The 13,379-nt window shown below is 36.6% G+C and overlaps 3 protein-coding genes across 3 annotated transcripts; 2 read left to right on the plus strand and 1 right to left on the minus strand.

Moving 5' to 3' along the window:
• Positions 1-1,363: 1,363 nt before the first annotated feature.
• LOC141898455 (peroxiredoxin-2-like) lies at positions 1,364-3,258 on the plus strand. The gene is made up of 7 exons (XM_074784343.1): positions 1,364-1,519; positions 1,641-1,707; positions 1,876-2,017; positions 2,093-2,228; positions 2,395-2,498; positions 2,726-2,856; positions 2,951-3,258. The coding sequence occupies exons 1-7, from the start codon at positions 1,484-1,486 to the stop codon at positions 3,031-3,033; spliced, it is 699 nt and encodes a 232-aa protein (XP_074640444.1). The 5' UTR covers positions 1,364-1,483; the 3' UTR covers positions 3,034-3,258.
• An 887-nt stretch (positions 3,259-4,145) lies between these two features.
• LOC141900439 (uncharacterized) lies at positions 4,146-9,945 on the minus strand. Its single transcript, XM_074787348.1, has 2 exons — positions 6,879-9,945; positions 4,146-6,089 (listed from the first exon to the last, which is right to left on the minus strand). The coding sequence occupies exon 1, from the start codon at positions 9,628-9,630 to the stop codon at positions 6,901-6,903; it is 2,730 nt and encodes a 909-aa protein (XP_074643449.1). The 5' UTR covers positions 9,631-9,945; the 3' UTR covers positions 4,146-6,089; positions 6,879-6,900.
• A 2,049-nt stretch (positions 9,946-11,994) lies between these two features.
• On the plus strand, positions 11,995-13,302 carry LOC141899835 (uncharacterized). The gene is made up of 4 exons (XM_074786396.1): positions 11,995-12,210; positions 12,728-12,883; positions 12,979-13,091; positions 13,181-13,302. Exons 1-4 carry the CDS (start codon positions 12,050-12,052, stop codon positions 13,258-13,260), a joined length of 510 nt encoding a protein of 169 aa, XP_074642497.1. The 5' UTR covers positions 11,995-12,049; the 3' UTR covers positions 13,261-13,302.
• The last annotated feature ends 77 nt before the right edge of the window (positions 13,303-13,379 follow it).

A 13,379-nucleotide genomic window follows, 5' to 3' on the forward strand; every position in this document is an offset into this window, starting at 1 on the left:
CGCGCCATTTTGCAGAGCTTCTCGAGACCTGTGGTGACAGGTCTGCATTAAAACTGATGAAATGGAAAAAACTTCACTTTTTATGGTATCTTTATAGTAATGAATATAATATAAATTGCTAACCATGGATATAGGTAATCTCAAGTTACTATAAAACAATAATTATGAAGCGAGACCTCACACGGCAGCTCGCGCCATTTTGCAGAGCTTCTCGAGACCTGTGGTGACAGGTCTGCATTAAAACTGATGAAATGAAGGAAAACTTTAATTTTCATGTTCTCTTTATAGCAATGAATATAATATAAATTGCTAACCATGGATATAGGTAATCTTAAGTTACTATAAAACAATGATTTTGAAGCGAGACCTCACACGGCAGCTCGCGCCATTTTGCAGAGCTTCTCGGGACCTGTGGTGACAAGTCTGCACTAAAACTGATGAAATGGAAAAAACTTTACTTTTTATAACCTTTATATAGTAATAAGTATAATATAAATTGCTAACCATTGATAGAGTTAATCTTAAGTTGCTATAAAACAATAATTATGAAGTGAGACCTCACACGGCAGCTCGCGCCATTTTGCAGAGCTTCTCGGGACCTGAGGTGACAGGTCTGCATTAAAACTGGTATAAATTGAAAAAAAACTTCATGCTTTAAATTGATGAGTAGATTTAAAATCAGTCTCAATAAAATCAGTTTCTATATTGCATTCGGCTCTTTTACATGTACATCATAAAGACAATGAATATAAATAGTGAGACTTCATGACTGATGACAGTGAGGAGTGTTGCCGAACTGTGATAGTGAGCAGATAATTTTCAGTGTCTTATTGCGGAAACGAAATATCAAGACCTCGATTCATCTAGCGAAAATTTTCTCTTAGACTTATAATGTGCTCTTACTTCTACATTAATAAATTCATCTACTAAATTAAAACTTATAAACTTATTTTTTTCCCTTTAATACAGAAATAAGTCATAGTTTACACATAAATATTTTCTTCTTATAAATCAACCTTTCAAATGAATTATTTGTCAGAACAATTTCCTTATCGTTATTGTTGAATCATTTTCGATATTAACGACGGGTCAGAATATTCATTCAACTCAAAATGTTCTTCCATTCGTCTAGCACATGTCTAGATATTTCGCCGTTTCGTCAAATATTGTCATGAGTTTGGGTTTTCTCGGGACCTGACATGACAGGTTAGACCTGTCATGTCAGGTCTTAAGACCTGACATGACAGGTTCTGGAAACTCTGCAGACAGACATCAATCCATGTTTTTCATGTTTTTTACTTCCTGGTTCTACTAAACCATTCGGATACAGACCGCGGTGTGCGAGTGGTCAGTGCTCGACACGACGTACTTAGTGCCGTCCCGCTCAATCTGCGTCCTCTGGAAGTCAACTCAAATTGTCCACTCTAACTTCTGCTTATCATTAAAACAGGCGTGTCACTGGTCTAGATTGACGTTAATTACCATGGCTTCTATTATTCAGAACATTTGTCGTTTTGGGGTGAGTTAGAACTTTAAATCGTTAAGACAAACAATAAATACATTTCGCAGTTGTACTATTTCATGACCGAAAACGTCAAAATTCGGGAAAATTTATAGTTATTGATGATATTTTTTTCTAGGTTTTATCGGCGGGTCACCGTCTTCAACCACTCGCCCTGAATAATGCAAAACGTTTGTTGAGTCTATGTAAGTTCAACTTCGGAAATTAAAATTTCTATAAGTAAATTAAGATTTCTGATAGGCCTATGACGTTAATCCCTATTAATGCCAAAAAAATTTATTATCACCATCGGGGGTTATTCATTATTGCCTCGACTTTTGAAATGAAAGTAACTTGCCTTTATTCATTTTCAGCTGCAGTACATAAATCCCATTTGATAAGCAAGAAAGCGCCAGCATTTGAGACCAATTGTCTGATTGGGGATAAATTTAAGACCGTCAACCAGAGCATGTTTGATAATAAATATAATGTACTGTTTTTCTACCCATTAGATTTGTAAGTATTATGTTAGTTTGCAATTAACAAAGATATTATAAGACCTGGCCTTACTGGTTGACTTTCTAATTTTAGCACTTTCGTCTGTCCTACTGAATTGGTTGCCTTTGAAGATCACCTTTCTGAATTCAAGGCTATTAATTGTAATGTAGTAGCCTGTTCCGTTGATTCGCACTTCTCTCATTTAAACTGGAATAAAATGCCACGAAAGGTAACAAGAGCCTGTTCACCAGTTGACAACTTCCCCAGCAAATTGTTATCCGATTGGAAATTAAATATAGTGACTTTTTTTGCTAATGGATATTTCTTGCATAAAGTGGATTATGAAATGGATCTCAAGATTTTATTTAAAGTTGATTATTTTTTACCATTAATAGGAGGGTGGTCTTGGCGGAGTGAGCTATCCCATTTTGTCTGACTTGACCAGACAAATTGCAACTGACTATGGTGTCCTCAGTGACAAGGGAGATATTGCTCTTAGGTAAGTACTTATTATTATGTTTAAATGCAAAGTAGAGTAAACCCTGCTTTACTCTGACAAAGTGAGACGGGGATGCATAGTCCAAGTTAAGAATAGGAAAAAAATGTTAGGAAAATGATTTTATTTCTGTCAGAGTTGACCGTGTCTGAGTAAGGTGAGGTTTACTCTACATGTCAAATTACTATCTTCATCAGTAAAAATTAAAATCTGCTTATTTTCATTTTCAGAGGATTATTTATCATTGACTCCAAAGGTATTGTGCGGCATTCATCTATTAATGATACTGGCGTTGGTCGAAATGTACAAGAAGTTCTGCGTCTTGTAAAAGCTTTCCAGTTCCACGATGAACATGGAGAAGGTACAAAAATGCCTTTATGTTACTGGTTTTCAGTGCAAGTACAATGCTTTACTCATTGCATCCCGATTTATTATGGCGTTTTCATTTTTTTCAGTTTGTCCAGCAAATTGGCAGCCAGGCAGTCAGACAATTAAACCAGACACATCAAGGGCAAAAGAATTTTTTGAGAAACAATAACTTCCCTATTGCAGACTCCCAGTGCTTAGAAAATACTTTTAACAGTATATTTGTGATTTTCCTATTATGTGCTGTCGTTCTAGTCTAAATGCGGCTCAACGAAATGTGGACTTTTATTGAGATCAAAATCCAAATGAACTTTAAAGGTCCTTCAATCAATGTGTTTAAAGTGTAGATTGAATGCCAGTATGCTGCGCTTATGGACAATGTTAATAAATAGATTATTCATGAAATCATGATTCTTTTCTTTTCATTGTTTCTATTTTCCACTCTATATAAAACTATGTTTTGAGGTTCAACAAGATATAATTTGTGTCCAGACTCTAATATCTATGGAACACAGGTTATGGTAGTTGAAGATATTTGCAGTTATCAATCCATAATCAGGAACCACTTTTACATGAAGTTTGTTTTCAATCAAAAATGTCTGGAGCTAGGTCCTCCATCAAAATAGGAAAAGGCATGGGTGCAACCAGGCAGCTGAAACTGCAAGACGAAAAAGGGCTCTTGCAGTCCCGGCCTTACTAGCACATGGTCGGATCTAAACATGTCCAATTGCCTGGGACGAGGATATTCTTATTAGGGGTCATTCATTTATTACGTACGCATTAGGGGAGGGGGGAGGGGTCAGTGCAATTGCGTACTGTAATGCTCAATGTCAATGAAAAAATGGCAAATTTTGCGTACAGAGGGGGGAGGGGGGTTGAAAAATTCAAATTTTATACGTACGTAATAAATGAATGATCCCTTGGGGCAAGTAGCTTATCACTTATCCACCGGGCTAGTGCATTTTTATGTCTCGAAGCTATTTTCCCAATCAAAACAATGGATATGATTGTGCCCCCAGTCAGACTGCCTATGTAGGGCAAGTAGATTTTTGAGGGGGCAAGTGAAGTTTCGGGTATGCTTGCCCCGCAGGCAAATGACTTATATACTTTAGATCGGGCCCTGCTACCAGGTATACTTTGTGACTTCTTCCACATCTGAAGTTAATGAACAGTATGGAACTCCTGTGAATAAGAAGAAAAACTTCTTAAGTAGCAGTGCATTTTCATATCCCGTACATTTTATTGTCTTGAAAACATTTCAAAAATCATGAACATAATTCGTAAAGTTTTGTGAAAACAATCTTCATAAATAGAACAATATATACATTTACATATGTATTAATAACATGCAGAAGATACAAATTAAATGGACGGCAAGATGACATCAAGATTAAAACACTACAGGTAATATATGAAATGTGTGATTGATTGCAATGATATTATGCGCAAATTGTTATTGATATCATGGGGGTGACTAATACTAAAATCTATGGACGGATGAATTTCATCAATAGGTTATACTAAAAAAAGCTTGAAAATATCACTTAATTCTCATTTACATATGAGAGTTAATCTATGGATCATGTCTCAACATTATGGAATTAAAACGAACAGAGTAAACTGAAAGACAAAAAAATTTGCTTCAATTCCACAAATTTCACCTCAGAATATATTGTCCTAAAGAAATATATGTTCCAAATAGTTATAGAGCTCTTTTTGATGACAAACTAAAGCTTTCATGAAAAAATCTTTGCCACACTTTTCAAGTTATTCAAGTCAGCAGGTTAAACGAGTACATATTATACAACTTCTTGAATTAGATTCAAATAGCTGATAAACTATTAAACCATATTCAGTAAGTTTTAGTCAATGAGTTTTCAAAATTGGCAAAGAATCTAACCCTTAGACACAACGGGCTCATACAAGCAATATTAACTATCTATTTCCATTCTAATTGAATAGTAAAATCTATGAGTTCACTGGCCTTACTCCACTGTATTGCATGCAAACAAAAGGCCATGACTAAGGCCATAGATACCGGTATATAACACGAGTATGGATATTAACAGAACATGAAATGCCTTGCTTTTTATCAACAAAGCAAAGCGTTATAAAATATGCTTGTATGCATTTTATTATATACATATCTACATGTTAGAACAACACCCACTGTGCACAGAAATTTGGTTAACCGGTTTACTATTCATACCCTCAAAATTCAGAATAAAAGCAATAAAAGCATGTTTGGTGAACTAATGCATCATTCTTCGATCTGGATGACAGAAAGAAAAACATTTTGTGCATCGTTGACAAAATGCCAGAATGAATACACCATGAAAATAATCGATAAAAATATGGAATAATTGCATTAATAATGAATCGTGCTAATTTTCCCAGGGTTCAACATGGAACTTTCTAAAGAAAACCTTCAATCAGCTCCAGCATTGAGTTATTGTATGTGGTACACTTGGTTCATATAGAGTAAGTAACCTTGACTGCAGAAAACCAGTTCTTACAGACGCATATATGAAAAAAAAAAAACAAAATAATTTAACTGTTGCAAAACTGAGACATGGTTTACATTCATAAGACTTATTCTAATGACCAAGTATAATGCTTTTTGAACACAGATTATATTTTTTTCTGATTTGAATTCAATGTTAATATTACACCCTGGTTCAACAAATACGACCGAATTTACAACAGGCCTAAGTCATAATTTGATGGATATTATTCAAGTAACGAAAGAATGCCAGAAACTGATAATATAGCCTATTTCCCAAGAAAATCTTCCATAAAAGAGTTCAAAGATATGTCAAACCAAAAATAGTAATCCCTACATTTCTGTATGCATGACATAGTCAATAGCAAATAAACTGTACAGGTATGAGTTGTCAATTGAAGAATCATGGACAAAACAATAACCGGCTATTTCACATTAATAAAACACACTATTCACAGTGCAATTATACCGCAAATCGTGTGCGGAAAATTCATTACCAGTAAATCTAAGAGTATATACACTGTAAGTGTAACAGGGATTTATAAACGAATCTAACTTCTGTACATTATGTTCTTCTAAAAATTGTCAAGTTCTGATACATTGAGGACAAATAACCCTGCATGTACTGAACACATTCAAAAGACTCCTAAAAGCTGACCACTTAAAAATGAATTGCTTTAAGTAACCGACGTTGAGAATTATGCTGCATTCTTTGGTTGTGAATCCTAGAAAAGAAAGAAAATACAAACTGTAAAATACTAGTTTGACATACTTAAATCCCTTGGGAACATATAAACCTATAGAGGAGTCAGGATATAGACCCATTAGTTTCTTTTATCATCCACCCATTACTTAGTATAAAAGTTTTTCTTAGAATAATCAGGTTGAACCCTAAAATGAAAAATAAGAGGAATCTCAACAAGGTGAACGTATCTGGCCAATGAAAGGATCAACCAGTAGAGCTGATTTCACTTTCAAATTCATGATTATGAGGGTCCACAGAGCATCTAATGAATATTATCTACAAGGTGTAGTTAATCAGATCATGGACTGCATTTCATTAATTGGACCCCTCCCTGATTACACACAAAAACACGCACAGGCACAGCACGAAAGCACTACCGGTAATACATTTATTAATACATGTATGTACATTCACATGTCCAGTGGACTCTAGTCGTACACATCAATCAAAGCTGAAATAATGAGATCTAATCAATTCCTAAGCAGAAGAAATTTCAATTCTAGAATAAAATTCAAATCGATTTGGCATTTGCAACTAACTGTGGATGGAATATCCCAAAACAATTCCAGGATGTTTATGATTTACACTCCATGAAATCAGGAAACAGCAGCGGTAGGGGGTATACTGTTGACATCTATGCAATACCGAGAATTTAGAAACTAGCAATGCTAAAAGTAATTTCGAGGAAACTTCATACACATAACTCATTATGGCTGCAGCTATTTGACTCAGTCTATGTATCTGAAATCTGAAAGAATAAGATACTTACAATTGAATTGATTTTCAGCAGATCAGTTGTGATTCAAAGCTGCGCTGGCCTTCAGATTTACGCCATTCATATGTTTACTCTTCTTCCTTGGTTTATTCTGCACTACTTGGTCGAATTCAATATCACCATTCACTTTCTGCGAATAATCACTTTTATGGACTGAATTATAATCAGCAGTATTCACTCTGGACTTATTCTCTTTCTCTGATGATGATGAATAGTTTTTGGATGGAAATATATCAGTTTCGAGTTTAATCACAGTTGTAGATTCATTACTAGAGCATAAATGCAGGTCAACACTGTCCACTTTTCTGTGACGCGATGATTTTCGCGGCTTTTCTTTAACATGGCCATCGTTCGACGATTTAGTTCTATGATGTAAGAGAGATTTTTGCGATTCGTCACTATTTTTACGCATGTCGCTGTTGAACGATTGATGCGGGTTTGTGGAATTGTCTACAGAGCAAAACATTTCCTTCAATGTAGCGTTTGAATGTTCGCTTTTTGAATTCGTTATCACAGATTTGTTATTATGTTCATGGAGATACTCTTCGGAATTGCACGTGGATGTTTTATGTTTTAGAGGCTTTAATCTAGGCGGTGGTCGCAATACAATACCATCAATATGACTAGAAGGACAAGTACTATTTTCCAATGTTTCGTGACTGAGATTAGGAATTTCGTTTCGTTTACGTTGATTATCTTTTTTATCTTTACTCGACTTCCTTTTCTTTTTTTTCGCGACAACACTGCTTTCAGGAATTGAAACCTCGACCGAATTTGGAACAGATTTGTGTACACCACAATTGCTGTTAACATGCTCTTCAACAAAGCCATTTTGGTAAACCCAGCTGTCCTTCTTTTTAGTTTTTCCATCATTTCTATCTGGTTTAAACTCTTCAATTTTTGTAACTTCAATATCAGCAGACTTTTTCTTCTTGCGCTTTTTCTTTTTCTCATGCGTATGCGGTACTGAGTCAATACCTGAGTCTCCTTTTTCCGAGACCCGGAATAACGAATCTTGACCATTGATATCTGTGTCAATTTCATAATTGAGATTGCTTAATCTGGGATTAGAGTCATTCTCAGGCAAAGTTTTGGAGGATTTCTCCAAGTCATTGATGACTTCACTGATGACTTTGTCGCTGAGTTTATTGAGCTGTTTCACGGATACAGGCATTGAAGTTTGTAACACAAATTCCGGTTCAGAATCGTAATCGCTTGTATCATCATTTAAATTATCCTGCGACGCATTCACATCACATTTTCGAGATCGAAAGTTTCTCGTATCGTTTAAAATCTCAGGACTGTTTAGGTCTACATTGTGAGATGACTCTGAATCAGAATCCGTGATCTCATCTTCGGTGTAAGTTTGTAGGTGTAATCCATCAGCAGTAGCAAACAGTACTGGAACCTTAAAACTAGTAGATTGCGAAACATTCAAGCTGCCACCATCCGAAGACTTTTCAAAAGTCTTTTGCGTACACATTCTCTGCGGTGAGGCGTCAATGATGAGGTTACTTTTTCGGCACAAAACGAGATCTTTGATTTTGATTTTCAGTTCTTTTCGAGCGATGAATGCCAAGAAAGGCAATACAACTGAGAAACTGAGTCGCATCCAGGTGAAAGCCAAATCAATCTCACCTCTGTAAGTAAACAGCACATAGCCGGGCATATTAATTTCAGCAGAATTTCTGTATTGTTCGATATAATTCAAAGTCACGTAAGGTCCTTCGAGTAGAATCCAAAACAAAAATAGAACGCCCACAAATCTAGCTGCGCTGACTTCGTTTTCCCACATATCCGGGTCATCGCTCCAGTTATTGCTATACGAATGCTGAGCTTGAATATCACCCAAATGCCGTTTTTGTCGCGTTATGTAAATGATTTTTATCAGTAATCCTATTATGAACAATATCGGTGCCACGACACCCAGGGTCGTATGAGCTATTATGTACACGAGAGAGGCTTTTTCAGCAACCGAACATAAATATCTATAGTGAAATGCTTTCGATGGAATGGCACCCGCAATGATGGGAATTGAGATAATAAGCGAAATAGCCCACGCAAGAAATATTAGCAGAATAGCACGGCATCGTGTCATCCTTTTCTTGTATTTTGACAATTCTTGTACAGCTATAAGACGGTCGAGAGTCAGATTTAAAATGCAAAACAACGTCAGCATATTCATCGTATTGATCATGAAAGAATTAAACTGACAGGCGAACGTTCCATATTCCCAATTTTGAGTGATTGTACACCCGAGAACAATCGGCAAGTTAACGACCGTATCAACTAGATTCACTATCGCTAAACTAACGATCAGCATATTCAAAATAGACGACTGCAATCGGCGACTGTGCGTAACTGTCGCGACAAGAATAAAGTTACCGGAGAATCCGAGGAAAATAAATATCACCAAAAACGAAGCTCTCGTCGCTAATAATCCGACGGATGTCTCTTTAAATGGCGACGTTGTGTTATCGTAAATATCGTTCGGGAAAACTTTATCACCGCCACCAGCATTTATGGAGAAGTTTTTCAACGTGATATTTCCGCTGATGCTAGCATTGTGATGCGTAATTTCGACATTCGAACTGTTGACATTCGCTGTAGTTCCGACGTTGAAAATGGTTGTCGTAATATCATCAATAGTGAAAGAGGAGGATGTAGTTGGAGACGATGACGATGTGGTAGTGAACGTGTCAGTCGTAGACAGTGAAGAATGTGTTGAACTGTTGGTATTATCCATCTTGCTGTTATCTATCTAACCAACTAACCGTAGAAGTAGAAGCAGAGATTGAGAATAATGATATGGTTGACTTCTCGTTTGGATTGATTGATTGAATACTATATACTACGAATTCATCTTGATTGAATTGAATGTCCAATTAATCCAGGCTCCCAGATGATCAACGGGTTACCCCTATCATCCGGAAAAACAGATATATACAGACATACTACCCTACTTATCTAACCCATCTTGGTTATATAATGGTCAGTCCCCTAATGAGCAACTGTCGTCCATAATCCTGTTAGCAACTTGTTATTCATGTAGTTTCTGAAACCCGGAAGTAATTAGTAGATGATCTCGGATATTTCACATAGCTCGGAATCCACTATGATGTCATTCATACGTTAGATAATGAGGTCGAATCCCACAAAATATCAGAAACTGCGCCCTGTCCAGTCAGTTACCTGTCCGTGGTTTAGTTTCACGATTTGATATATTTACAAATCACGCAATTTCTTCATAATCAAGTTTTTTTCAGCTTTAACTCGATTGGTTGTATTTTCGAAGGGTAGTCTTGGAGAAGATATACTTACTTTTAGCCTCGTTTAACTTTACGCATTTTTCTTTTAGTTCACTAATCCGGTCAGGTAATCACTTCAAGAATTAGAAAATAAAATCTTAATTCTGTAGTTTTTTTTCTATCTTGTAAATTCGAACTGAAGCACAGCCGCGAATGAATATTCCGTTCACCATTGAATCCAAATATTCAATTGAATGCTATCGCAATTCTAACATCTTGGACAGACAGGTTTTAATTGTTTTGCATAAAGTGGAGACATGTCGAATAAACAATACCAGTTCTTTCCTAACATGTTTGTTGTACGTTTTTTGGGGGGTATATTTCCGTTGACTGGGCGGCATAAATCTCATCGAAGGGAGATATGGACAGAATCCCGTCCCCCTTCGAAGAAGCGGTTTGAGTCCCCAGGGCGATGACACTTCTGGCTTGATGAAGAACCGATAGTTTATCTCAGCGGCATGCTTACTGTTACTTGACAGCCTCCCCCATCGCTGAGCCTTTGATGGACACTATCGTCCCGGCCTTTCGTCAGAAATCGCTTGAATTGTTAGGAACCAACACCTTGGGTCAAAGCAAAAATTCATATTTACACACGTGTCTACTTCGGTCAAGAATAGTGGTGGGTATATGTTAATTCGTTGATGGCTTGAAACATGTATTGTGATAGTCTTCAAAGGGTTTTGAAATTATGTAATTTTGATTAGTCCATAGCATATCAATGTATGATAAATACTTTTTACTCACAAACTGTGCACATTCTATTTTCATTATGAGTTTGTAGTGATCATCGCTATTGGATCTATATCGAAAATGAAGAGACATATGGCCAGTCTAGATGTTTTGAACCAGGGTTATCCACTGGATTGATTTTTGGTGGTCGTATCCCAACGACAGAATATGATACTATACGGAGGCCCCGCATCCAGTGGCAAGCTCGTCCTCTGAAAGTGGCGCATATTCAGGGCGGATAGGGGGGGGGGTGGCCCTCGAGGTCCGGACCCCTGCCTTTGAGGTTGCCCTAGTCGTCGATTCAAAGATCGTAGCAAATTTGATGCTCATCCTTTGAAAAATTGCATTATTTTCGGATTTGTTTCTTAAAAAGTATTTCCACCAAATTGTAGCAAACGACATTGCTCTGAAAGTGGCGCATATTCAGGGCGGATAGGGGGGGGGGGGTGGCCCTCGAGGTCCGGACCCCTGCATTTGAGGTTGCCCTAGTCGTCGATTCAAAGATCGTAGCAAATTTGATGCTCATCCTTTGAAAAATTGCATTATTTTCGGATTTGTTTCTTAAAAAGTATTTCCACCAAATTGTAGCAGACATTGCTGATTTATCTGAGAAATGCATTTTCTTTTCCTCTGGACCCGGCCTGTTCCGCCCCTAACATTTGAAGTGACATAAGAGTTCGAATATCATGCTTGCTGTTATTAAGAAGCTAAATCTTGACGCGGAAATTATGCTTCAATTACTTCGGAATTGATATTTTGATTAAATCGTCAAAATATGTGCTTCTCAATTCTGAAAAATAAGTCGGTTTATTTTCTGTTGTGTCGACTGTAAATCCAAATTCAGAAATGCTTAAACATGTACAGTATTTGTCCATATATATCATCAATTACGATAAGATAAAATGAGAATATTGGTAATTTCCGATTTCAAATAGTGTCTGATTAATGGGGGCGGCGCGTGTTTCCGCAAAAGCTCTCTTATCATAAAAAACTGCAAACAAGTCAATCTTATTCAAACAATATATTATCCAAATCCGGTAGTCATTGATATATTTAATATATTTGCATAAATTCAATCATTTGTTAGAAACAATTCCCTGGTACCCGTGGGTCACCAATATTTCCATCATGTACTTGTCCTGCATTGCTTTACTGGTTTTGGCCACGGTTGCCTATGGTTATGAGTTCAGTGAAACCGAACGCCAAAAACTGGCAAATGCGCAACCAAATATGTTTAACCGATACGTCAGGAGTGAAATATCCCGCCAGAGACGTCTTGGAGTGACTTCGTAAGTTAATTTTCATCATTGGACATTCTAATGATAATTCGGTAGGGTTGTACACCGTTCATCAACTGATTTAAATGAATAGGGCTACATGGATTTAGAATTTAAAATCGATTATTTAGCTGATGGCCCATTTCGACATTTTCAAGCCCGTAGCGTGAGAAATATGTGGGTGGGTTCGTTTTTAATTGGTTTAGAACAGGGGTCATCCCCATAACATTTAAAAAAATCTATGCTCAGATATGGACTCCGAGCGATATCCGTTGGTATAACCAGGGAAGTGTGGAATCTCATCACACTTCCCTGGTATAACAAATAAAGGTCTGAATAAAAGAACATTTGATATACATGTATTATTTTGTAATAGTTCCAAGTTTCAGCTTAGTGATTTTCTAAAATAAAATACGAGCAGAACTGTTTGGCGGGAGATTCTTCCGAATCCCCACGCTTCGGGCCTGATTTTTGCAATTATTGTCATTCTATTAATTTTCGTTGTTTTGGTGTGAAAACATTTCCTTAGTCACTGGTGTTGCAAGAATGGAAAACCGACAAAACTTCTACAAAAAACGAGAGTGAAATCAACTCCGGTCACCATCACTGATAAAATCAAAATCGGCTACACCAACTGCAAGGGCTTGGGAATGGGTAGATGTTCACTTTACGATTTGAGATACAGGTTGATATAATTTTCAAGATACAATATCTAAACGTTTAACGTGTCATGACTTTTTAAACATTCTTCATCTATCTTTTTCGATATATCTTCCACAGACAAGCTTTAGAATACAGCGTTGAATATTATGATATACCAGATGAGCAATCATGTGATGACAAAGATGTAATCTGTTGCGATGGATACCTAAATATTGGTGGAAACTGTATCAGTAAGTATCATTTTTGGCGATGAGATGGGTCATTTAAATTGAGGGTTGTATTTTTGAAGTTTAAGAATTGATTTCTTGAATTTTTGCAGTTAAAGAATCAGCGGCGGATAAAGAATTTGTTGAGGGCTTGAAAGATCTATTGGGGTCAGGTCTCCTTAACATGCAGTAAGACGTTTGAAATGCCAAAAGAGAATAAATAATCGTAGTCGAAGTGTTATTTTTTTCATTTTTGCCACCAAATACAAAAAAGTTACTGATTTTCATTTTATGATATGGTATGACCTACGA

Source organism: Tubulanus polymorphus, chromosome 2, assembly GCF_964204645.1.
Source record: "Tubulanus polymorphus chromosome 2, tnTubPoly1.2, whole genome shotgun sequence".
NCBI lineage: Eukaryota > Metazoa > Nemertea > Palaeonemertea > Tubulaniformes > Tubulanidae > Tubulanus > Tubulanus polymorphus.

Coding starts and splice junctions, on each gene's coding strand:
- LOC141900439 (XM_074787348.1), bottom strand. CDS start 9,630: ATGGATAATACCAACAGTTCAACACATTCTTCACTGTCTACGACTGAC.
- LOC141899835 (XM_074786396.1), top strand. CDS start 12,050: ATGTACTTGTCCTGCATTGCTTTACTGGTTTTGGCCACGGTTGCCTAT. Junction 12,211..12,727: donor AGACGTCTTGGAGTGACTTC/GTAAGTTAATTT, acceptor ACATTTCCTTAG/TCACTGGTGTTGCAAGAATG. Junction 12,884..12,978: donor CTTTACGATTTGAGATACAG/GTTGATATAATT, acceptor TATCTTCCACAG/ACAAGCTTTAGAATACAGCG.
- LOC141898455 (XM_074784343.1), top strand. CDS start 1,484: ATGGCTTCTATTATTCAGAACATTTGTCGTTTTGGG. Junction 2,229..2,394: donor GGAATAAAATGCCACGAAAG/GTAACAAGAGCC, acceptor TACCATTAATAG/GAGGGTGGTCTTGGCGGAGT. Junction 2,857..2,950: donor CCACGATGAACATGGAGAAG/GTACAAAAATGC, acceptor CATTTTTTTCAG/TTTGTCCAGCAAATTGGCAG.